We start from the raw sequence: 24,256 nt of genomic DNA, 5'->3' as shown, positions 1-24,256 counted from the left end.
CTGTGGTCAGGACGGATGAAGGAAGCAGGGAAATCAAGAAGGAAGAGAGAAAATGGCAGCATTATAATGAGGCTTCTTTGAACCCAGATAGCTGCTCAGAATGTACGTAACCTGTGTTAAGAAGATCTCCAGGACTTTAACAGAACAGCTGAAAACATAAAAAAGACATGAAAAGAGCTCTCCTCGATCTACTGTCAGTTCTGTGAATTAAAACTACACCTTGGTTAGCCAGGGGGAAAGCCTCACAAAACAGTAACATCTGGCCTGGTTTAGTGATAAAAACAGGTCCGAGCAGAACAATGGATTACAAGGTGTCACATCTCGCTTTTAAACCTCAGCAAAATGATGCGACTTTAGATATTGTTACAATTTATTCTTGGAAATATGTCTTTTTAGCTGAAAGCCAACTAATCACAGTCCAAACCCAATATTATTTGGTCAATATATCGCGAAAGGTTCAAAACTTTGACAAAACATTGGTGAAAAAGAACCATTTGGGAGGCGTAATGATCCATCTTCTGATTATGGTTTGAAATTGAAAAGAAATATCTGACTGAGAATGAAAAAACTTGCACGCAACTATTCGTTTAAAGGATTGTTTACCAGAGCACCCATCAGCTTATTTGATAAGATTCTAGCTTTTAGTTTTCATTCGGGACCAATGATATGTAAAGAAGTACGTTTTTCCCCAAAAAGATGCAACATTTTAGTTTTCTTAAAAACCACGCGACACCAGGTTGCTCTGATTTGATACTTTTATTTGAACTCCGGTTTTCAAAGTAAACTGTTCCACAAAAATGACAGTTGTTGTCATGTTATACGCAATAATAAAAAGCTACTTTCCCACCTGGAAATAATTACACTTCTGTTGTTTTTCTTGGTCTCGGCAGCACTCGTTCTGCTACTACCACCGCGTTTACATTTAAGGTTGTTAAATATACTTATAAAAACAACATACGTGAAAATAAATAACTTAAGTCTCTAGTTAAACATGCAAACACAGCAACAAACTGAAGAGACGGTTGTAATTTTGCACAATAGAAGAGGAGATTTAGGGTCCGTCCTTGGGTTACCATCTGGGAAGAGATGTTAATGACAAAGACTGACAAAAGTCAAACAAATGGGCTGGAAGCAACGATGAAATCACACGAATCAGAGTGATGAAGGCGGCTATTATTATCCAGGGACTGAAAATAGGCTTTAATTAAACTGCACTTGAATGTGGGACATTAAACAATCAGCAACACTTGAAACGGCATGTTTTAACTAAAAAAAAAAAACAAGATTCCCTTTCTTAGACTGTTCACCAGGAAATTTACAAACCCTTTAAACAAACCGGCTGTGCTCAGAGAATCACGTGGGCTCCAAATAAAACCTAATGTTACCATAACATTTTAAAGTCAGTATAATACAAGACAGAGAAGTGTGTTTAGGTGTGTGTGCGTGTGTGGGTACGTTTACCGGATAAGTGTAACATTCTGGTGTGTATTTCTTAAAATGACCTGTTTGGGGGGCAAAAAAAAAATAGACAAAAGCATGGGATCATCCATCACCACTGACCTGAGTTTCCTGCCATAATATGAGTGGATATATTTTGTTAAACGAGCATTCGTTGCAATGTAAATAAGTGGAAGCTACTGTGTGTGCTGGTCACCCGCACAGATGAAGCTTCCCAGTGAAGAAGCAGAGGCGTGAATATTATTCTTACAATACAAGGTTGTGCTGCATAAACAGGAACGCCGTCATGTACAAGGTCGAGGCACTTCGAAAGCAGCGTGCACCTACTACAAACGGTAACACACACACACCCTCACACACACCATCAGTCCTTTTATTCTGTTCTGAACGAGCATAAAGACTGGTTTCATTTATCTATTTATTTGTTTATTTGTTTTCAGCCGGAGTCCATGCTGAACAACTCGATGCCGTGAGGGTTCCAGTAGAGGCCGACTCCGGAGTTGAAGACCAGGGACCAGACGTAGGGGATGAAGAAGTCCTCCGGCTGGTCTTCCTCCACATACTTAAACTTCAGCTCAGGAAACTTCTATTCACACACAAAGACAGGAGGAACTCATTAAACTGGGTCAACATGTTATTTGCTTCACGCCGAAATAAAGAGGAACTTTATTTTGATCACTTCAACAACCATCGCTTGTCAGTTTTAACTTTTAACTACAACAAAAAAGCTGTCCCTTTGCTGGTTAAAGATGTTAAAACAAGACAGTTTAAAGAGACAAATTTACAAATGTGACGGCAGACGACTAAAAACTCTCCAGCCCTAAAGAGTTGTGAAGTGAGGAAATCATTTAAGAGTGCTCCTGCTTCCAGTAAAATAAAAATAAAATCCAATTTCTTTTCCCTCCACAGACAGTGACTCACACCTGGGGTACTTTTACAGCCTGGACTGACATGAAACATTCCTCACTGAATCATAAGCACAACTGATTAAAACTGTGTTGGAAAATGTATGAGAAAAAGAAAAAAAAAAAAAAAAACACATGTCAAAAGGTACAATTCATCTGTAGCTGCTGCTTTAATTAGTTTCACAACACGTGTTGGTTTGTTCCATTTTTATCATCCTGCCGGCGCAATTGTTTTTCTGACAAGAAACCGAATTAAATGAGAGGAAAATGTAAAACCGAGAGCTTCCTGCGAGGCAACGGTGCTAACCAGATGAGGAACCGTGCAGCCTGGCTTTTTCATTGCAACAATAAAAATGACATTTCAGATTTTTGATACACCAAGAAGGAATAACAGCAAACAAATACAGTGAATCTGGTGTATGCTGTGCATGAGTTTTTAAACTGGGGAGCAAAATCAAAAAGACACAGATCTCCTCCCACAGTCCCAAAACATGCATTTTAGGTTAACTGGCCACTCTAAGACAGCAACCTGTCCAGGTTATATACGCCACCCAATGACTGCTGGAGACAAGCGCCCCACTCCCTGCAGCCCTGAACTGGAACAAACTAGTAAAGATAGATGGATATTACAAACAGTAATATATAGTAATAGTACTTATGACTGTGTGTGAGTGTTTAGCACCACCACCACCAATATAACCAATCCCTGTTATGCAGACCTCACGTTGACATCTACAACTAGACTGAGATATCTACAAAGCTTTTACTTTTGGGCCCAAATTAGCCCAATTAACCTTGTTATCTTTTCAGCACAAATATGCTCACAGGACGGCTCACACACACGGGTGTGCTTCGGGCCGATGCCTGCTGGATGTGAGAGCAGCAAAAAGAAACGTGCTTTACATTTTTTATGAACTCGTGGTTGTCTTGCACTCCTGAAAACTGTGATATCACACTTTTTTTTTTTTTACTCTATGCTGCCTGATTCACAGTCAGAGATGCAGCACGGGTTTTAACACTGTAAAAAAACTCCAACTTGCTCTCATCACGTCTCTCCACGGATGAGTGCAGTCTGACGAGCGAGCTAGTAGCGCGCGGGCCGAGGTGGACTGAACCATCTGAGGCGGCGAAGCCAAAATTAGAACTGATGAAGAATGCGGAATACTCCATTTAATACAGTATCTTAAAAAAACAAAACACGGAACAGTCGTTTTCCAAACCTGCTGGATAGAAAAACAAAGAAAAAAACAACAGAACCCCACCAATCAGATCAAGCCCGACGTCTGCCAGCCCACCTAACAGCAGGTAGGCAGCAGAGGCAGAGCATCAATAATACAACAGCATCTCATTAGACCCTCCTGTCTGCACATGCATGTATGTGCACACACGCAGTTCAGTAATCAGTCTGCGGTGAAAGACAGACGCCGTGGCCTTTATGTGATGGTCCCAGTCTGCTCTATTGAGTCCTGACTGGCTCCATTCACAGCCACACTATCGGTATCATAATGACACAGACGGAGGGGCTACAGGGTCACAGGCCATATGCCAGGCTGCTGGGACTCGAGCGCACACACCGCTGCCATTGTGGTGGCTAGACACAACGTAGGAGCTGTATTATCTGCCTGGTATTTGTGTGTAGGTGACTTGTGTCGTAGCCTTCCAGCTCATCGAATGTTCTTGTGACAGCAATGGTGAGGGTTACTCAACACGTCTCGCTTTTCCACGTCAGCTTAGAGGTTGAACATTTGTTCTTACCGATTCTTTTTAAAATGGAAATCCTATTTATTTAGCAGGCTAAATGATTTACAAGCTTTAGCATACCATAGCAGAAGGTCTGTGAGGACATTAACGTCCAGTTATACATATCGTAACGTATGAATCTGAAACAGTTATGCTAATTTGCTGATTACGATAATTAAAGCATCAATCAGCAAACGCAGCTGTGTCAACATTCTGTCAACATGCGCCGTATTAACGTCTTTCGATCACGGAGCATTAGGAAATTAAATACAGCCTGATTAATACGCAAACTTAACACTGGTAACACTGCAGCAAAAACGGATCATTTATTTGAAGAACAAGTGTCGCAAGAGGACAACCTCAAATCATTTTTTAAGCTGTTACAACAAAGGCAAAAATAAAGTGGCCTTCGCTTCCTGAATGGAGCAAAATATTACATCACAAAGATTATTGTCGAGCAACGCATAAACATCAAGTAACAGTTTTTTACTTTAATACAGTTAATAAAAACTAAAACAGCTGATACTGAGAAATCATTTTGGAATTCAAGATATAGTTCAGTTTTTAATCAGGGAATGTGTGCTTCAGATTTTATCCATAATTATAAGAAAGTCTGACAACACTCTTGTCGGTAATTAAAATAAGACCCTTCTACTTTTTTTCTTCTAGCAGGCAGGTAATGTCAGAAGCTTCTTAGCCTTTGGTTTTTCTGGTGTAAAATGCATCATCTGAGCTGCCCGAGGACGTTAACGTTTTATCTTCCTCGACCAGTTTACAATATTTCATCTGCCCAAGAAGAATGAGTGAGAATGAGTGAGATCTCCTATAATGGCTGTACAAGAAATAGATTCACCATCTAGGACAAACCAGCTTTGTTAGGCTTTACCAAAAAACTGCAAAACAACAGCAGTTTTGCTTACAATTTAACCAACATTCCCATTCAGGATCACCTATCATACATATACTAACATCCCCTTTTTTACTGGATTTGTGTCGTCTTTCACGGGCATAGATGCCAGTTACATTTGTTTTTCGCAATTAGTGTTTCTTTTTAATCCCCTCCAAACATTTGAGATGACAGCAAACAAAACAAAGACCAAGTTGTTTGTGCAGGTTCTTGATGTTGGTTTGACTTATTCGTCCTCCAAAGTTACAGCAGTATTACTTTCAGCTGCAAACACTGGAGTTGGAGACATCACGCCTGAAGTCAAGTTGTAGAAACCATCAAAATAGCGTGACCAAAGTTCAATACAAACATTTATTTCTTTTTCCTCAACAGGAGGTTGTGGTTTTTTACGTGTGTGCCAAACTTTTTCCTGGCTGGGAGCAAAGACGTTGTAACATCTCATCATGGAAGTTAAACATCCCATTTGTTGAAGTGTTCGAACTGCACTTTTAAAAATCTGTAACCGAGAAGAGGTGCCAGTTAACTAACCCGTCTTACAAGTTTCTAAACGACTTAAAAGTAGGTAAAATGATAAATGTTTGACTCCTAAAACAAACATCTTTTCATCAAAATTGTTTTTTTCCCTAACCAAGTTTCTAATTGTGAAACGAAAAAAAAGAATTATACAGGAGAAATATCAAGACCCCCACCCACATCCGACTGCTTCTTCTATAAAGAGAAAATAGAAAAATGATCCGTGAATCACACTGGCCACCATTTTTTCCCCTCTTTCTTCTGTAATGGACAGAACCACCAGGGGATTTTGTGCTACAGGAAATCTTAGATATCAGTACATGCCTCACAGCAAAACAACATCCCTTCCAGACTTGAGTGCTTTCTGAAGGAGGGAAGAAAAATAAGCACAGCATCTCCAGTGTGCCACATCCCATGATTAATATTATCTCCATCCCTTATTCTGTCTCCACAGTGATTTCCTCTCTGGGCTCTCTGTTGGTCTCCCTCCCCTCCCCTGTTTTGTTCTCAGTCTGTTCTGTCTGGGCCCACTTGGCTTGGGATCATATCAGTTAGCGTAGGTCCTGTTGGGTCAGGCCCTCGCCCCTGAACACAGACTGACTGGCTGGCCTCGTATCTCCGCTCAGGACTCCGTGTTCCCTTTTTTCTCCTCTGCTTACTGCTGCGCTGTCAGAGCTCAGCCAGACAGAAAAGAATGCAGAGCAAATATGAACTTGGAACGCACAAACACCGAAAGGTAATATTTCAAAATACTTCCACGGACGTACTAGCGTTTGACAAAACGCCGAGTCTAAATCATTTGGTTTAAAATACGGCGCATTTGGAAAGAGAAATGCTGGAAACAATTGAAATGCTCCTATCATTAAAGGAATCAGAAGGGTTCAGCTTCTGAAACCAAGGGAGATGGTTGATTTTTTTTTTTCCTGGATTGGTTGAATGTAACACGAGGATCTCAGTGCTTCTAGCCAACAGAACATAAAATGAGCACAAGTACACAGAGTTAGATCTGAGAGGAGTCATATCAGTTAAGACAAATTTATTTAGAAACACGAGGATGCCGTCTTAACCCCCCGGTTTTCAGATTTTTCTGCCCAAAAAATAACAGACTTGTCAGTGTGTGTGGAAAGCAGCTATCAGACTTATGAAGACACAGCTACTGAGTAACAGCTGGTAAAGCCCCCCCCCCACACACACACACACACACGCACACACACACGCACACCACCACCACCCCCACCTCCGTCCTCTCACAAAGAGCCGAAGAGTCTGTACGCTTTCGCCGCTTAATAAAAGCGGATTTCAGCTGGGCGGGCGAAACAACACGCTGCACACAAACACAGCTCGACCTGAAACGACACAAAGACTGAGAGGCAGACAGATGAGTGATGAGGCAACAAGGGTCACCTCTGGGGCATTTACACCCGCTTCCCAAAATTTGCATGTCTCCATCTTTGTCCCAATGTTTTATTTCTTTCGAGGGAACTGTTCCTCTGTAGTAGTCTCAAAGTCGATTATGTTCCTGTCGAGTCTAAACAAAATGGGTTATTTAACAGCTGTCAGCTCTTCACATTAAATGGTTTGCAGGGAGAAAAATTCATGTGTGTCATGGCTAAGATTACAAAATACACTTTATAAAATTAAATATGCCTAGGGGTTTTCAGAAACTCTCTCTGTCCACACTGATTTTTATCAAACCAAGGGAAATAACTACTTTTTTTTTATTACCTTTTAGCTCAAATAAGACGAGCATGATTTATGACAAAAAAGTGCAAAAACATTCACTTTTCCAGCTGTTTGCTATCAGGCCTGCATTAACTCTTCTCACAACAAAAGCTAATATTATATACGACCACAGTGAGTCCACATTTTAGGCTTAGGATATCTGCACCATGCACATGAATGAAAACCAGTGGCCTTAATTTTTACGGATATTGAGCTGAAATTTGGTGTGGTAGTAGCTGAGAAGCATCACCAGCAGATATGCCGAGCGCTCACAGATCAGGGAAGATATTACCTTACCTGCAGCTTCAGGTAAGTTATTTTCAAGATTTAAACAAAAACGGACAGAACTCTGTCATTGTTTAACAGAACAAGATTATCTTTGTTTAAAACTTTGGGTGAAATGCATTCCTTTAATTTAGTTAAACTTGCTTTTATTACTGTAAAGTAATAAAACCATACAAACCATGCCTAATTAGTAGAAGAAATTAGAACAGAATGGAGTAACTTTACGACTGAATAACAAACCAAGATAAACAACATGCTTAAACTCGTTTTGCTTTTTTTTTATTTGAAGAGGACCCCAAACATTTAAAGAACTCTTTCTTTTTCTTTAAAGGCACAACTGATTGAGACATAAATGCAGCTTTTTCAGAGTAATTATCGACTCATTGGTGATCCCGCACAATGTTAATTTAACATATGGATTTTTAGATTGCGGGCTGAATAGCAGGATGAGCTCATAAGACGAAGGAACGTGAGTGGAGGAGAGGCAGCTGTTTGTTTGAGTGATAGTACCATCAGACGGCACGGACTTCTCCCAAAGGAGACATTGCCCAGATATTTCTTTTTGCTTCACGTCACCCAGCGGAGCAGGAAAGCTTTCAGATGGTTGGAGAGTCGATGTAAAACTCAGCAGCACTCAGCACTAACTCGCTGCGTGCTTGTGGACCTGCACGCTGTCACTGTGTCAAAAACAATGACACAAAAAAAATCTAAAAGGTCAATTAGAAACCCACATGCACCACACACGTGCATTCAAGCTGGCTGCATGGGTGCGTTACAGGTGCATGTGAAAGACACGGCGGGGCTATGTGCATGGCTCCATGTGTAATTCTAGTCTTTATTGTCGATTGCAACATTAGCGCTTCGAGGTGCTGACAGCGAACGCACACAGACGCACGGCCACGCGCCATCCCTCTTCCACATCAGCTAGCCAGACAAATGCCTTGCAGCCAGCCGCCAAGCATGGAACATGAAACACATGATGAAACATGCAATTAAAGGCCTCTGCGCTGGTGGGGGAGTGGTGTGTGGACACCCCTGGTTACATATTCCCCTCACTGATTAATGGAGGAGCTTTGGGAGGGGAGGGGTTAGCGAACCCGCCAGGAGTAAAGCGTAACGAGGCGCGGTGGCAGATTTATGTCCCCGCCCGCCCCCTTCCCCCGAATCCTATGTGTCCATGACAAAGTGCCCCCCCAGCTCCCCCATCGCATCTCCTTGAAATGTCATTACATGTTGGCTTGTAGCAGACCAGCAGAGATGGAGTGAAGACAAGCATTAATGTTAATGAGAATCAGGCTTTTAGCCCTTTGTCTTTAGTCTCGGGAGCTGCTTTGATCCGTTCCTTGACGCAATCCATATTCCCAACCAGTACCTCGCCCCGTTCATCTGTCCAGGCAAAATCCTCCTCCTTTTTTCCTCCACTCAAGCCCACATCTCACTGGGCTACAACTAGTTTGTATTAACAAGGAACTCTCCAAAATGTCTTGATAAGTGTGACCCGCAGTCTTGCCAGTCGAATTTTGAACATGTTCAAAACAAGACTTGTGTGACAAATTTTCTCTCAACATGCTAGCAGAGTTGTCGTGGGTGCCTCAAACACATCTTGTGCTCTCTTCAGTTTAGTTTTTTGTAAAATCTAGAGCAGCAGTTCTATTTTGACACCAGCTCTCCAAAACACCCAATACAGCAGCCAGTCTAACCAGTCTGTCCAGGTCTAACCACGCTGATGATAAATAATAATTAAAAAGTAGTCCAAATCTGTTTATCTTCACTTCTACAGTGCACTTCAGTGGATTGAATCATAAATATGGGAGTGACTGCCAAGGTGGGTACAATTTGTAACAGAGATGAACAACAAAATAACTTTCATGGCCTAAAATACAGTTTTGAAAACTCTGCGGACAAAAATAAGCCACGATTTTCCAAAATTGGTCACTCGAAACACAACCAATTGGCTTGCTGGTTGCAAACACCCAGAGTTCAGAGACTCTGACTGAAAATTTCCCTTTTTCCTCACAAGTTTGAGTCACCAAGCTGTCTCCAACAGTCAGATACTGGCTTTACCCTGCAAACATCCCACATATTGAACCTTTGACATTTCTTTTCTTTGACATTCAGTTTTTACACATCTACTGCTCCTTCTTTTATCACTGGAAAGCCTTTGGTTTCACCATTACTCATCTCTGCAGCGTCCCATGTTATCTCGAGTCCTACTGTGTGCGCAGGTTACCTTTAGCCTGTCCTTCGGCAGGGCCTGGGCTCCTTTCATGATGACCTCCTGAACCCTTTCAACTGACAGGTCACTTCCAGCCTGCTCCAGACGCTGACTGAAGAATCCAATCACCTGAAGTTGACAAAAACAGGAAACAGACAATCAGAGGCTTGCAAAACATAGTTTTGTCTTGTGGTTTGCATTGTGTCAGTAATTTTTCAAAATAGTTCTGAGCATCCAGACATAAGATTTAGTGTTTTACAGTTTATTTTTTTAACAGCCGGAACAGAGGAAATGATCAGCTTTTCACGTCATTTATTAAATAAACAGAAACACTGCCGAGTGATTCTAACCCTGTGGGTTTTCTTGTCAATAATAAGTGCACGACCTTAGCATTTTCTTAATATCCACTGAGCCAAAGGAACCAACACAATCAAGCTAAATGTTCTTTATTGTGTTTACTCGAATGAGAAGCCTTTAGGACTCATTCGTCACACCACCTGGACAGCAACCTATAAATTGTCACTGACATGATCTCATTTAGTGTTGTAGCACTACATCACTACTTGATGTGGAGCCTACTCTCATATGAATAGTACACTTTGTGTGTGTGTGTGTCCAGCAGCTTTTGTGTGGGTATGAATGAATGAAGCTGCGACAAACATGAACCAAACAGTGACCTGCGTTGAAATGACCAAAATCCTGTTGTTTCCAAGTCAACAAACCTTTTAATGCAGTTTTTTTTAATATATAAAAAAGGACTTAAGATGAGGAGATCAGTTATTGCTTCTGTTTAATCAAAACACTGGGATGCAACCTTTAGCTGCAAACTGAACAGCATTTGTGATGGAGCTTCTAAAATGTCTCAAAACATTTGCAAGGATTCTCAATTTCCTAGCGTGTTTTACAGGGCGTCACTCTTATGCTGCAGAAATTTTGAACATGTTAAACAACAACAACAACAAAAAAAAAAGAACTACAAACTTATTTTGTTCTCACAGACTTGTCACAGGTGTCTGGGACTCAATTTAGTTCAGTCAGAAAGTTCAAGATAAGTGAGACAACTTTGGGAGGATTTGGTGACCTATAAAACCAAACTGTGAAGGACTGGGGAAAAAAAGTGAATAAATTGCAATGAAAATAAGACAAAATTAAGATCCTTATTATTTTTATTAAAAGCGTGATGTTTTGTGACTAAAACATCAGGCTGCACATCATTCGCAGGCATTTTTTTACGCATGCAAACGTGTCATTAAGTACAAATTCAGTGTGATTTCAAGTGAAAATTTGTTTATTTTTCTAGCAACTCGTTGCCAACAGTTGCAGCCCAGTGAGATTAAGACTTAAGCTTAGACTTAAAACAGGAAGAAACAATACTACATTAAAAAAAACTTTAAAAAGGAACTCTTTTTTTTATGTTAAGTCACTTATAATAAACCCACTTTATACACATGTTGGACTTTCTCCGACACATTTGTATTAGTAAGTACTGTACATGTGTAAAAAAGTTGTTAAAATGTACAAAATTGTGATTGTAACTTGTTGAAGTTGAAAGAAAAAGCTTCATTTGAGTAAAATCTTGTGTTAAAATATTCAGTTCTTGTAAATATACAAATAATGTAATGATAAAAAAAAAGTTTTGGCCCTAAAATTCAGCTCTGCTTCTGTTTATAAAAGCCACATTTGGTTCATTGATCACAGTGATTTTATGTCAACTCCCAGTCCAATAATGAAGCTTTTTGACAGTTTGAAATCATCACATCAATATTTCAACAGCCACACCCAATACATTTACAGTACAAAGATCTGAGAACGAAACAACACGAGGACACATGACCTCATGTCTAAGAGTCGAACTTTGTAAACAATAAGTTCGATTATCGTTCCAAGTTGCTAACATTCGGTGTCAAAGAAATCTCTGTTAATTCACTGCTGCTCATGTTTTGACGTGTTGGATTTCAGACAACATTTTGATGCTTCTGACAAAAGACAATTAAATTAAACACAAAGGTTGTCATGTTTCCTAGCAACAACACATCTCACTGAAAGTGACTCCACACACAGCAGCGCTACAGATACAATTTACTTTTAATAGAAGTGAGTGAAGACGGCTGCAAAAAATGAGGGTAAAAGGTTAAATGCAAAACTGGGTGAAAGCTGCTTTTAGTCAAAGGGAATGAATTACAAATCCAGTACAGTATTTGAGCTTTTTTTTTTATTCACTTAGAAAAAAAACCCTCAAAAAACGATGCCCTCTGGGTTTATTCTCAAACAAGAAATCAAGGAAAGCCCGTTTTGTGTTTCCAAAGCTGTGCTACATTCCTCCCCGGAGAAATATTTGATGTTAGAAAATTAAAAAGTCCTATGTATTACTAATTCTTTTTAATGCTCCCTTTTTTGTCAACCTAAGAGCAAAAAAAAAAAAAAAGCATCTCTAGGCAGTGTTTTCTTTGCTCACACTCAACAGTTGCTTTGGAGAATTCAAACACGCACACTGGCAGCATGGGTGTAGTCAGCGTCGACGTCTGCCTAATACTAATCTTTTCATTAACTCTGAAGGCCTCTCATATGGGGTTAATTTAAAATAGCAGAGAAGCAGCCTCTCATCCTGGATCTCGTGCTCGCACACATTGATTTGCAAACGCGGGAAAAGCTTCAGAGAATAGCCTCGGGGAGGTTGTCTTATTCAAGGGTTTCGAGCTAGCACGCCTCCCTCATGCTTATGGATAACAAGCAAACCCCATGGCGGTGCATCCAGCAACTTACACCCTCCGCACATACACACTAAAGTTTTTCTTCCTTATTTACATACAGGTTTTAAAATGACAACTTTCTCATAGCTCTCACTCTCCACCGAACCTACGCTTTTCAATAATATTGAGACTAAGTATTTTGACACAAGGCGGCTGATTAATTCATTGATACTACTTGCTTTCACAAGGCCCTACATGCTGCAGGCTCCTTGCTAATGATGCATCTGTTTCAGGCCAATCAGGCGTTTTGAACTTTATACCCAGCAGAAACGAATGACATTGAGGGAAAATCTATGTGGCCCTGATCTATGCGATCATTTCAGCAATTCAGCCAATGCCAGGAAGACGGGTGCTTCGATGTTCAAGTTTCTTTTTATTCGCCTCCGATATTTTGGGGTGACTGACCGTGTCAAGGTTCTGCATGATGTCCTGGAAGGACGGGTGCATCCTGAACTGCTCGAAGAGCTCCCGCTTGTAAAGCAGCGCGTACACCAGGTTGGGATTGTGGTGCAGAGAGTTGCACAGGCAGGAGTTGATGATTTCCAGCATCATGCGGATCACCTCCTCAATCACATTCAGGTCCTGGGCCTGGGGGAGAGGGAGGATGGAAAAGGTTAATTGGTTTCCCATTACACCGGTTTCACTTATTATTTTATCTTTAAACGATTGTCTTATGGTGGACGGGAGGGGGCAGGGAAGGAAAGGAGGATGAAGATAAAGGAGGAGGAATGTCAGCTAAGAAGCACGGTAAGTCTTAGGTAAGAACAGAGAGGTGATCTTATAAGCTGCAGGTCAGGTCTTGTCACAGTAAGTTTCCTCTCAGGGCAGTGACAACTGTCACTAATGACAGATGACTGCTCAGGAAAAGAGGCTGATGAGAACACACGGGAGACAAACACATGAAGTAATTCTGACATGATGGCATTAATTACAAAGCTCTTTAAATAAAGTCAAAAATCACAAGGCAAAGCAGAAACAGTACCAAAGTTTCTGAATCAGAATGTATGTCAGCAAAAAAATACACCGCAAGGCTGAAAACAGCAGACACTTGCAGGTAACCGTATGATTTAGTTATGAGAGGATGTGTTAAGAAACCATTTGACATCTTGAAAAGGTCCAGCAATTTGAAAATGGAGCAACAGGAGTCATGTGGCAGACATTTTCTTTCACCACACATAATAAACTTCTGAATTTCCAAACAAGTCCTGTATGTAAAATAACTCGAGACCTAATCCCTCGTTAAAGGGTGATATTTAGAGGACCTGATATATTTTATTGCCTTTGAACACTTTCTAGTTAAATGTATTCTCCTCGTTCCATTCAGAACGTCATCACATGCGTCACCCAGACATGATGAAGGCATTAATTTGCTCAACTAAATCATTTATTTAACCCACAAATAAAACTAAACTTTCCTGTGTCGCTTAGTGCAGATCTTGGACTTTTTTTTACAAGATGTGAGATTTGTGTCAGTTTAAATATATTTAAATATTTGGCCACTTTTACCACTTGTGTTCAGCTTTGTGTTCACCTGCCGCCTTAAGATTAAGGCAGGTGTTAAAGGTTTTGCCCGTGTGTGTGTGTTTGTCTGTTACCAAAATATCTCATGAACCACTAAATGGATTTAGATCAAACTTGCCGTAAATCACTGGAAATACATCTGCAGCTGATTAGGTTTTAGAGCCAATCCAATTCAAGATGGCCACCACAGATAATCGACATTAACCAACACAAAAACGGCTATAACTCAGTCCATTATAAAGACAGTGAGCTAAAGTTGGATGCGGTAGCAGCTGAGGGTCATTCACAACAGATAGAGTGACATATTGCATAAGAATAAGCAAATGGTTATTTTCAAGGGTTGATCTAAATGGATACAAGTCGGTTGTGAAAGGCGGTAGGCGATGTCCATTCCTTCAAAGTATGCTGGGCTTTAAATTGTTAATGCCGAGGTAAAATAAACGACTCCTTTCAGTAACGCAGCATTCTAATCAGTCATCCTGATGAAGCCTGATCTGAAAGAAAAAGAGTGTAACGTTTCTAATTGAGGCTACATTTACAACGTTCTGATATTAACCCGACTGAGACGCAGCACTGTGATCTTAGCTAATCTAGTTGCACACCTTAAAAACGCGTGCACTTTAGCTGCACATTTACAAAGTTTTCACAGCATCTGGCGACACACATCACTGATTTACAAAAAATGACTTCAGTTCCACTTATAAGTAGCTTTGAGGTTCTTTTTGAAGAACGCGATCACTTGAGATGGGCTTGCTTTCAAAGGCGAGCTCGTTTATTTTTGTTAACAGATCTGTCAGCAAAGAGAGTCAGAGCAGAACTAGATTTCTGCAGGTAAAGAAACATTTTTGAACAAGGAGGAAATGCCTCCGTTTTACATGCCAATTTATTTTCTTTTAGGCATGGACTTCACCCATGAAAAACAATATTCTTAAATCACGTTCCGACCATTTTTATATGGAGGTTGATAGAACGGCTTTTGTTGTTCTTGTTTTCTAAATTCAACTTGCAATTTTCAATCAAACTGACATGCAGACAAAAACAGTAACGCAGTAATATCACCCTGAATAATGACTTTATCATTGTCAGTTTGTTGGTTCAACAAAAACCATTAACCCCAAAAATATGTGGCATCAAAAACTAACAAACAGGTAGATTTAATTAGCCTTAGGAAAACAGCTTTAATCTTAAATGGGAATCTATTCAATTTGCTCTAAAAGAAGAACCCATGATTGAGGAAAAAAGATTCTATCTTGTCCTTTAGTTACTGTATTCATAACAATGTCTCCACAAGCCAGACAGACGCCACCGTGACAAGATAAGGTCCCGTCTGGCGTTTACCATGGTGGTGCACACAGCAAGAAAAATGCAAAGACCGTGGGAAAATGAATATTGTTGAAAGAGATTAAAACGGACAACAAATGAGTATGAACTGGGAAATGCAACTGAAGAGGTGATGATTAGTTCCTAGTTGTTATTGACCAACAATGTCATTACTCATCACACAACTGGAAGATGACGGTTTCAAACCGAACTACAAATACAACGATAAGCAAAATAATTAAACGTGCCACAAAATTTTGCCAAAAGAGTTTGAACAAAATGCACCACGAGCTGCTTAAGAATCCTATCGTGCGACGCCGAGCGCCCTGTGCTGGCCTAAATCTGCACATGGTATCAACTGTACCTTGGGATGTTTAGAGTTAAAAGGTTGGCTGGTCAAATGGCTAAGAAGAAGCTGAGATGACAAAACACAGACTACGAGATCACAGGAGTTAAGAGCGTTCAAAGCAGCTTAGCTTAATGCAGTGGAGTTTTCATGAAATCAGTCTAATGGTCGGCTGAACAGAACAAACATTGTGTGACAGGTCTCGGTGCTGATCCTGGATCTGTTTAGTTAGAAGGAGGTAAACAACAACTGTTTATGTCTTTAAGTGGTTAGAGGTATAAATGTACGCCACTATGATTAGGAGTCAAGTGTCTCGGGAAGCCATGACGGTGGTTCGATGTAAAACTGACGCCGCTATACTGGCTTCGGTCGACAGCGTATTAATTATTCACACCTGAGATCTATGGAAGGTGGAAGAATAATAGATACGACTCTCCTGCTCATGCAAAGGTGGAGATTATAGCTTCTAATCCTAAAGGAAAATAAGGTCAGAAATTAAACAAATGCAACAAGGATTAAGACATTAAAATACTAGTGTACCAATAATGTAGCAACATCAAACCTGCATACAATGTTTCAATGTCCATGTCAGCCAGTATATCTGAAAACTTGAATCTTTTATTTATATGAAGTCTCAACTTAGACAGCATTCACCAGCTTTAACTTCCTCTGGGTTTCCATAGGACTACATTTTAATGAGAGTAGCTGTATTCCTTTGGCACAAATGAAATTCCTCTGAAATTTAATACAAAAAAGGGGGGGCTAAACAAGCTGAGTGTGGTTGAATAAAACATTGGCTCCTCCGAACTATGTGACACATTTTAAAATATAACTTATAATTAGGGACGCATTTTCACGAAAAACATTGTTCTGACGATGACTTGTTTTGACTGAGACTTTCACGAACATTCAAAACAGGAACCGGGCAGGACTGCCACTACAAGCTGATTGAGACCAGAGATTCCACCTCCAATCTGGGCTATCCATCTGTAACAGAGCAGCATGTGGTAGCATTTTATTTTCCATCTTCCCTGCCCTGTTTGGAAACTAGTCCTTATCTTATAAATAACTTCACTTGCAACGCTGCTTGTTTTTCCTTTTTTTTTTTTTTTTTTTTACTCACGCACAAGGACACAAACTTTCAATCCTTCAAAATTAGCCACTGAATGAGAATTATTGTAAATAAGAGCATCATTTTGTGCGTAAACGGTGAACCGGGCTTGCAACAGGAATGCAATAGTTTCTTGCATTGATTTTGACAAGTTCATGGAGGTTTCAGATGCAGACATGAAGAGGCAGGGGGAAGGAAGGAGAGCCAGTAATAATGAGGACTGATTGTATGTCTGGAGGCAGAGGAGGCTCTCCCTCCGCGACTCCACTGCCTAGCTAGACCTGCTTTCCTCTGTTCTGCAGTGGCAGGCCATAATTAGACAGAAAGCAGGGACACATATGGGAGACAACCGAGTAGGAGGAAGAGGAGGCAGAAGAAATGAAGACAGCGACAAAAATGGGAACGTACAAAATGAGAGTCGAGGAGGGGGAGTTGATGGAGACTGCGAACACTGTGAGGAGGAGACAGAAGCAGGAGAGGAAGGCAGAGTAGGAGTGAGGGATGCCTTGTGTGTTTGTTCTCTAGCTCAGCACCCAGCTTAATGAGATTAGTCTGGCAGGGGAAAAAAATGCCACACTGGGGAATTCAGGTCACATGAAAATAGGCTAGCTAGACGTCTGCCTGGCCCTGCGTGTATGTTTGTCAAGAGGATGAGATTAAGAGGTCTGTGGTCTACTTGAAACCCAGACAGGATTTAAACATGTTGGCTGCTCCTGCCTCTCTTCCACTTTTCAAAGCTGTTCTGCTGCACTTGTTTGTTCCCCCCCAAAATCGTAACCTTGAACTTTCAGAAAACACCTGACGTCTCTGGCTGACTAAACAACGCCATCACAGCTGCTCTGTTTTTAGCTCCCCTCGCCCCCTTTATTTGTGATTTTCTTCTTTTCCTGCCCTTTCTCCCACATTCATGGGAAAGCTTCCAACCTGGCTGCATTGCCATTTAGTCACAATCACACGCAGCCCAGAGAAACACGGTCCTCAGAAATAAGCGGGATAATTAATCTCAACGATCCTGTCCTGTTTCACCATTTAAACAGATTTCACCAGAAAACTGTGTGTGCTTTTCTGTCCATGTGATTCTGCTGCTAATGCGCCAACAAGCTGGGCCCAAACGTGTTAAGTCTGCAGGTGCATCTGACCTTTGCTTACTGTCTGATGGTTGTTATCACAGCGTCTGCCGACGCAATCAATGTTTGTGTGTTTTCTATCATGACCCTGCATGTCTGTATGCAAATGTTTGTGTGTGTGTGTGTGGACAGAGTGTTTACAGACAGACGTCTAAATCCCGATAAAGTAGGAGCTGGCATCATTAAACCAATAGCTTAGCGATTCCCTGGCTGGCTGCGCTCATCACAAGCTGTTGCAGGGTAGACAAACCAGACATATTACGAAAGAGCCCTGATAAAGATAAATATAGACAAATAGCAAGACAAATATTTTAAGAGTCAGATACGATAAAAATCAAAAAATGTTAATTGTTCTGTTGAAAATGGACAGATTAGGTTACCATAACCAAAGAAGTCATGAGAAAAAAAAAAGCTGAGAGGTGGTGGAAAATACACAGAGAAAAAGCTGCCACATAGACAGGCAGAAAGGATCAGACAGGCTGAGTAGCTGCTGCCTGCCCAGTCTTTTGAAAGTTTTTTTTTTCTTTTAAATGGGTCATTGTCTGACGCGTATTATGGCTCCACAGCTAAGTCATAATCGCGCCATTCTGTAGAGCACTGTGCCCAGGTCAGCCTCTCATTGCCCCATAGTCTCACACACGATGCACAAATCATCCTTTGTTGCGCAGACTCAGATGATGAGCCAAAAGACAGCGTCTGGCGTCTGAAACCGCAGCATCATCAGCGTAGCTTCCCATTCTGGGTCTAGGATCTGTTTAAGAGGATCTGAGTCAACGTCTGTGGAGGGAAGGTCGAGCATATTTGCAAGGAGACGTCTTATTATCCGTTTTTTTTTTTTTTTACAAGTGCAACAGTTGGCTGGAGGCTCGACGACAACAAGGTGCCTTGGGTGGGGAACGGGGGAGAAAACGGTAGCAACGTTAATGATTACATGTGTAATAAAGATAAAAAATGACGACGCCAACAGATGCAGCAGAAAAGGTGGGCAGTACTAATTGATCAGAAATGAGTCGTGCTCGGCTTGCTGTGTCTCAATCTTGAAAAGAGCAGGACACAGCAGGGCTGCTCTAATGATCATTTGGAAACAGATAATCATTAGAACCACAGACGGAGCAACACCGCCTGCAGGGATCACACTCCTACTGCTCAAGAATCGATGCAGAAAACCACACCGGAGGTTTTACAAGGATGACAGGTATTTTATATGTAGAAAGATGTCCACAAGCCAGTTTGTTGGTTTTAAAAAATGCTGGTATTTTTAATTATTCGGTTACATTTCTTAAATAATCATTTATTGTCAATAAAGGGTTATTAAAGCTTGGACATTGCTTGAGTCTGATTTCCTCTAAGTTATAAATATTTACCTAATTACGATTTGCAATCTGTCTTCAGCAGAGGTCAACACTATATTGAGCTTAAATTCTGGTGACAAAAACAGAAAAAAAAACAAGTGAGAATCATCTTAACCACTGTTTGAGTGAAGAGAGAGGAGAGTTTGCATTTACAGACAATAAAAGGATTTTAAGGGTTTGTTTTTTTAACCAACAGTTTTCGTATTTTTTTACCAGCTGAAGATGCAAACATGACACTTTTCTAGGTTTTTTTTGTGTGTTAGCATGTCTGTTGGTTGACTTTGTTCTTGTTCTGTCAACATTTAAAAAAAAAAACCCACTGAGTTTTCATACATCTGCTTCAAAAGAAAAAGTTTTTATTTTTCTTACTTAATAGTTCTTCTTTAAACACAAACTTCAACATGTAATCCATGTCATGTCACTAACCTCTTTCAAACACTGTCAAGCCTGAGATGCCTTCTTCCTGTTGTGTTGTGATTTATAAAAAAAGACTGAGATGTTGTGGGGGGTTGAGGTCAACCTGTCACTGTTACAGCCATCAAGCGAGATAGTAACCGAGCTGCAACGATTTATACACGAAAAGGATAAATCTGTATTATGGCTTGAGGGTGTGATGTAGTGATGCCAATCAAGTGGTTTGTGCATTCGAGTTAATGCTCTGATACTCGTAAACTTGCAGAATTTGCAACTCCATCTCACTCTGACTGAAGCAAATTTTGTTCCATTTCTGTGCAAACAGACCAAGTGAGGAATCTCACCTGCGGGGAAGTACACCGAGGGCTTGAAATGTCCTGATGCCTTTTACCTTCTTAATCTCTTTCGTGATCTTTGTTCTGTTATTTTTTTCATTTTCAGAATGACTAGAAGCCCTGACGTCATTAATGTACATCGGGCTGGTGGGAGTAAGGGTTCAACTTCAAAAAAAACAACAACATTTGAAATCTGACAAGATAATAAAACAGTCACCTTTTAATTAATTATTTTCTACTTTCAGGTACACAACAGATGAAGGGAGACATTTGATCTCCATCTTTGAGCATTATAGGTTACCACAGTTGGCTTGAATGTACAAAGATAGAAGTGGGAATAAAGGCAGGTAAAAACACTGCCACATTTGACTGATTCAGATTTAAAAGCTCAAAAAAGCTAATCTAAGCACAGGCAATTTCAAGTAACTTTACAAAAGAATATAGTGAGAAGATAAATTAGGAGTGCAAACTAACAAAAAGGTCAGCAACTGTTCAAAAATTCATTCTAATATAAATCTAACCAGTATTAGCTGTAACTATTGACAAATACCATATATTATTTAAATGTTAAACGCCATAAATGTGTTTGATTAAATTGAAATGCTAATTTTTGTCTAACTTTTGAACAAAAATGACAAACGTAGTAAGACGGCAAGGCAAAACAATTTTGTGTGAACATACCATTAAGTTAGGTCTAAAAAATATGATTACTGTAGAAGTAAATAACATTTACTGGTAAAAGTATGTCTAAGTCACCTGATGGTGTAAACACAAGGCAGAGGGAAATTACAAACAAGCAGAGATCTGCTGGAGGTCACTTCAGAAGAAAAACTATTTTCAGAACAAACATTAAATGCAAACTATTTATATCAGAGTTTGCATTGTGACTAACTTTGAACCACTTCTGCTCATCTACAGGCTGATGCAACTTTAATGGATGACAGCGAATTCTGAAAAATAACTGCGTCACCTCGGAGAAAAGTGGCAAATTCCTGAAAGCTTTGACAATAAGCAGAAGGCATAATGTTTATTATCTGCTGATGTATCCTCTGGCTTTTCTCCTTAAACGAGTGGAATGGTGCTACAAAGCTAACGCATGCGTCAACCCCGGCTATTAAAAAGAGATCACAGATTGTGACTCAACCAGGACACGTAAACACACAGGCAGGGTGGTCCAACATGCTTCAGGCGGTGTGTGTTTGTGTCTATGTGCTTGTAGTCTCTTCCCAGAAATGTGCAACAGTAAACAGACAAAGAGGCAGACAAGTAACATAACCATTATGACTGGCTGGGAGTATAAACAGTGAAACACAATGCAGCGCAGTCCAACGCAGCACATACTTCTTTATTTTAACGTCTGCTTGTATGTACATGCGCAGTGAGTCTTCCACTAAACATATTTCAGAAGACATAAAAAAAAACTTTAAGGTCCAACAACTACAGAGAACAAACGCTGCGCCTCGTGAGAGCTCCTTTGCTTGGACTGAGAGCTTCTAGATGTTCTCTGAAGGGCTCAAGAGGCCCTAACCTTTCACTCGTTCTTTCCAGACACTATCCAGATACAGCAACGCAAACACATTTCAGGGACGGGTGTGTGTGTGTGTGTTCAGAGTGTGTACATGTAAGAGACAGAGACCGAGACGCAGACACTGAGAGGGAGGAAAGAGATCAGACCCGAGCAGAATGCGCCCAGCTTTAACCCACAGCTCAGAGCGTTTGGCGATGTTTTTTCATATCCTCCTCTCAGTCTCTCCCTCGTAAAGAGAGCAATTACATGTCCTGGACAAGCCCACATTAAACAAACATTAGTTCTCTCCGCAGAGCCAGGCTTGGCCAAATTACATTGTTTCCAGATGCCTGTCACAAAAACACATTTACACCCACCCCGAACCTTCCTCCAATCCTTTCCTCTCCTCTCTGGCTGCCAGCTTCTCCTTTTTCAATTGTTCTTTTCCCCCCTCACATTTTGACCCGCTTTATCACTCTCCATAGATCCCTAAAACTTCCACACCTCTCAAGCCTAGGTGTGGCTTTGTAAACAAGCCTAGGACGGGCTGTTTTCAATTATTCACATCCACTACCGGGAGATGAGAAGAAGCAGGGATGGAGGAAAGAAAGGAGTCGGCGTAATGAGACAGCAGCGCTTCTGTCAGATGTCACATTAGTTAAACTAACGATAAACCTTAGCCAGAGCATGAGGTCATTAGAAAGGTCCGGAAACAATGTGCATAAGGTTTTAAAGACATATATGAAACTATGATTAGAACTAATGGCCAAAAGTAACAACAAGTCACTGTAATCTGTATATTTTAAAAAAAAATTTCACTATGAACATTAAGAGCACTGTGCTTTTGCTTCCAATCTGGGGAACAGTTTATGGGTTCAACGATCTGAAAAACCGTGGAAAAAAAAAAACACCCCTCTAACCATTCTTTTGTAAAATTCATCTACATCCGCAAGAGCTGCTATTGTTGTTTGCCTGTCAAACTTCAACCTGTGCTGCAGCTGTCAGCGCAGGACGCTGATTGATCTGAATTTTTTAAGCTTCTTGTCAGAAACGGACAGCCTAGAGCCTGGCAAAGATGAATCCTCTGGTGATCTCTCACGAATCCTACTAGGATGCGTTTGCTTCGCGAGGCAAGACGTGTGTAATCCACAAAGTCTGAAAACAGAACATCAGGGTTATGAAAACAACACTACACGGGGCAAAATACTGGTTAGTGTGTTAGCTTTATGCCCCAGATGGATACAGTTACAGATGTAGTGAAACAAAAGCATTTCACTTTAATTTAGGACAAGCGATTAGTCTGAATTGTCCCAGCATATAGTTAAAGGAGGTGGTTCAAAAGGTGTACATCAGGAACTATAATAACTATAGTTTAAAAGAACATAGCTAAAATTGTATTGTATTTCTTGAAGGCACAACAGATCTACTGAAAAAACTAGGGACTGAGATGTTTCCCAGAAATATGGTGAGAAGCTGTTTGTCCTGTTTGAACTCCCATAAAACTCATCTGCTGTCCAAGACACACTTGAAGTCAACTTGTGTTAAGTGTGTGCAAACGCTCCGAAGGCGAACGATACAGCATGTTCCTTTTCATCAAGAGATGTCAATAAAGCTCAAAGTCTGCCTCTCGATGTGGATAGCAGACATGGGAACCAATGCCACATATGGTTAGTGTAGTCTATGCTGAAGGATAACAGCTGTATCGGAAAAGTCGATCAGCTCCGTCCTAAAAAGTCTGTGACCCAGACGGTGTGTCAGACACTTCTCAAGGAAAAGAAAACCTTTGCAAAAATTCCCATGAAATATGCTGAAAATTCGGCACATGCCCTTGAGCAACAGCTCTAAATTTCTGACTAATGCAGGAGTGTTGTTGTGTGGGTGACAACAGGACTGAGACTTCCTGCTTCATGGTCTGCTTTGGGGTTTTTTTCCACGGAAGAGCCGGCTGAACAAATACGTTCATTCGGTAACAGCGAAAATACTTTTCTGTTCCATTTTCAGACATCTGTAGAGAGCATTAATGGATGTAAATAATAATAAACAAGGATTGAAATAAGCTCTAAAGGAATGAGGCTTTCAAACAAAGCTGCCTAAATGAATTTTATGCTTTCTCTATGAGTTTATGTGCGTGAGGAGATAAGGAGGCCTCATCAGACAGTCACTACACAGCTGAAGGAGCACTTGAAGTTAAAGACATTTAGCAAACACATATCCACAAATATGTTCATGTACAGACAACTAGGTCCGTGCAAATAAAAATGAGATGAGCAGAGAGGCAGGCGAACAAACCTGATCGCAAATCCAATTATATCTGTCAATAGTTGACAGAATGTTCTCATCTGTTGTGGCTAATGGTGAGATGTACAGATGATGTTACCGTATGGAGTCACTCAGTGATTATTTAAGTATTTTGCTATTAAATGCCACAATAGTTGCTTCATGTGCAAGTTCTTGCAAAATATTGTGGGTTTCTCAAAGAACTAATGCCAATGATTTGACATTTGAAGTAAACTAAAATGCTTCCATAAAAAGATGTGCAGCAGCAATCCATACTATAGTACACTGACCTAGTACAATAAGTAGATATCATTTTTGACACTTTCAAGAGAGAGAGAATTTGAAAGAGAATAAGTCATATGACTTTTTCTACAATATACAGCATCAAGCCAGTATATGAGCACAAACATGAGGGTTTCAGTGTGAAGACATCTGTCTGCTCATTGAGATC

General features: G+C 40.5%; 1 protein-coding gene across 1 annotated transcript in view; it reads right to left on the bottom strand.

Moving 5' to 3' along the window:
* Positions 1–741: 741 nt before the first annotated feature.
* Positions 742–24,256, bottom strand: part of dym (dymeclin) — a 48,289-nt gene continuing 24,774 nt past the window's right edge. The window contains exons 15-17 of the mRNA XM_017407602.3: positions 12,901–13,083; positions 9,761–9,874; positions 742–2,044 (exon numbers count right to left, since the gene is read on the bottom strand). Coding sequence (XP_017263091.1) covers positions 1,895–2,044; positions 9,761–9,874; positions 12,901–13,083 — 447 coding nt within the window. The 3' untranslated portion in view covers positions 742–1,894. The remainder of the gene's footprint in view (positions 2,045–9,760; positions 9,875–12,900; positions 13,084–24,256) is intronic.

The sequence above is a fragment of the Kryptolebias marmoratus genome, linkage group LG14, assembly GCF_001649575.2.
Source record: "Kryptolebias marmoratus isolate JLee-2015 linkage group LG14, ASM164957v2, whole genome shotgun sequence".
Taxonomy (NCBI): Eukaryota; Metazoa; Chordata; class Actinopteri; order Cyprinodontiformes; family Rivulidae; genus Kryptolebias; species Kryptolebias marmoratus.
The sequence above is the reverse complement of the archived record's forward strand: the minus strand, read 5'-3'. Positions and strand labels throughout refer to the sequence as shown.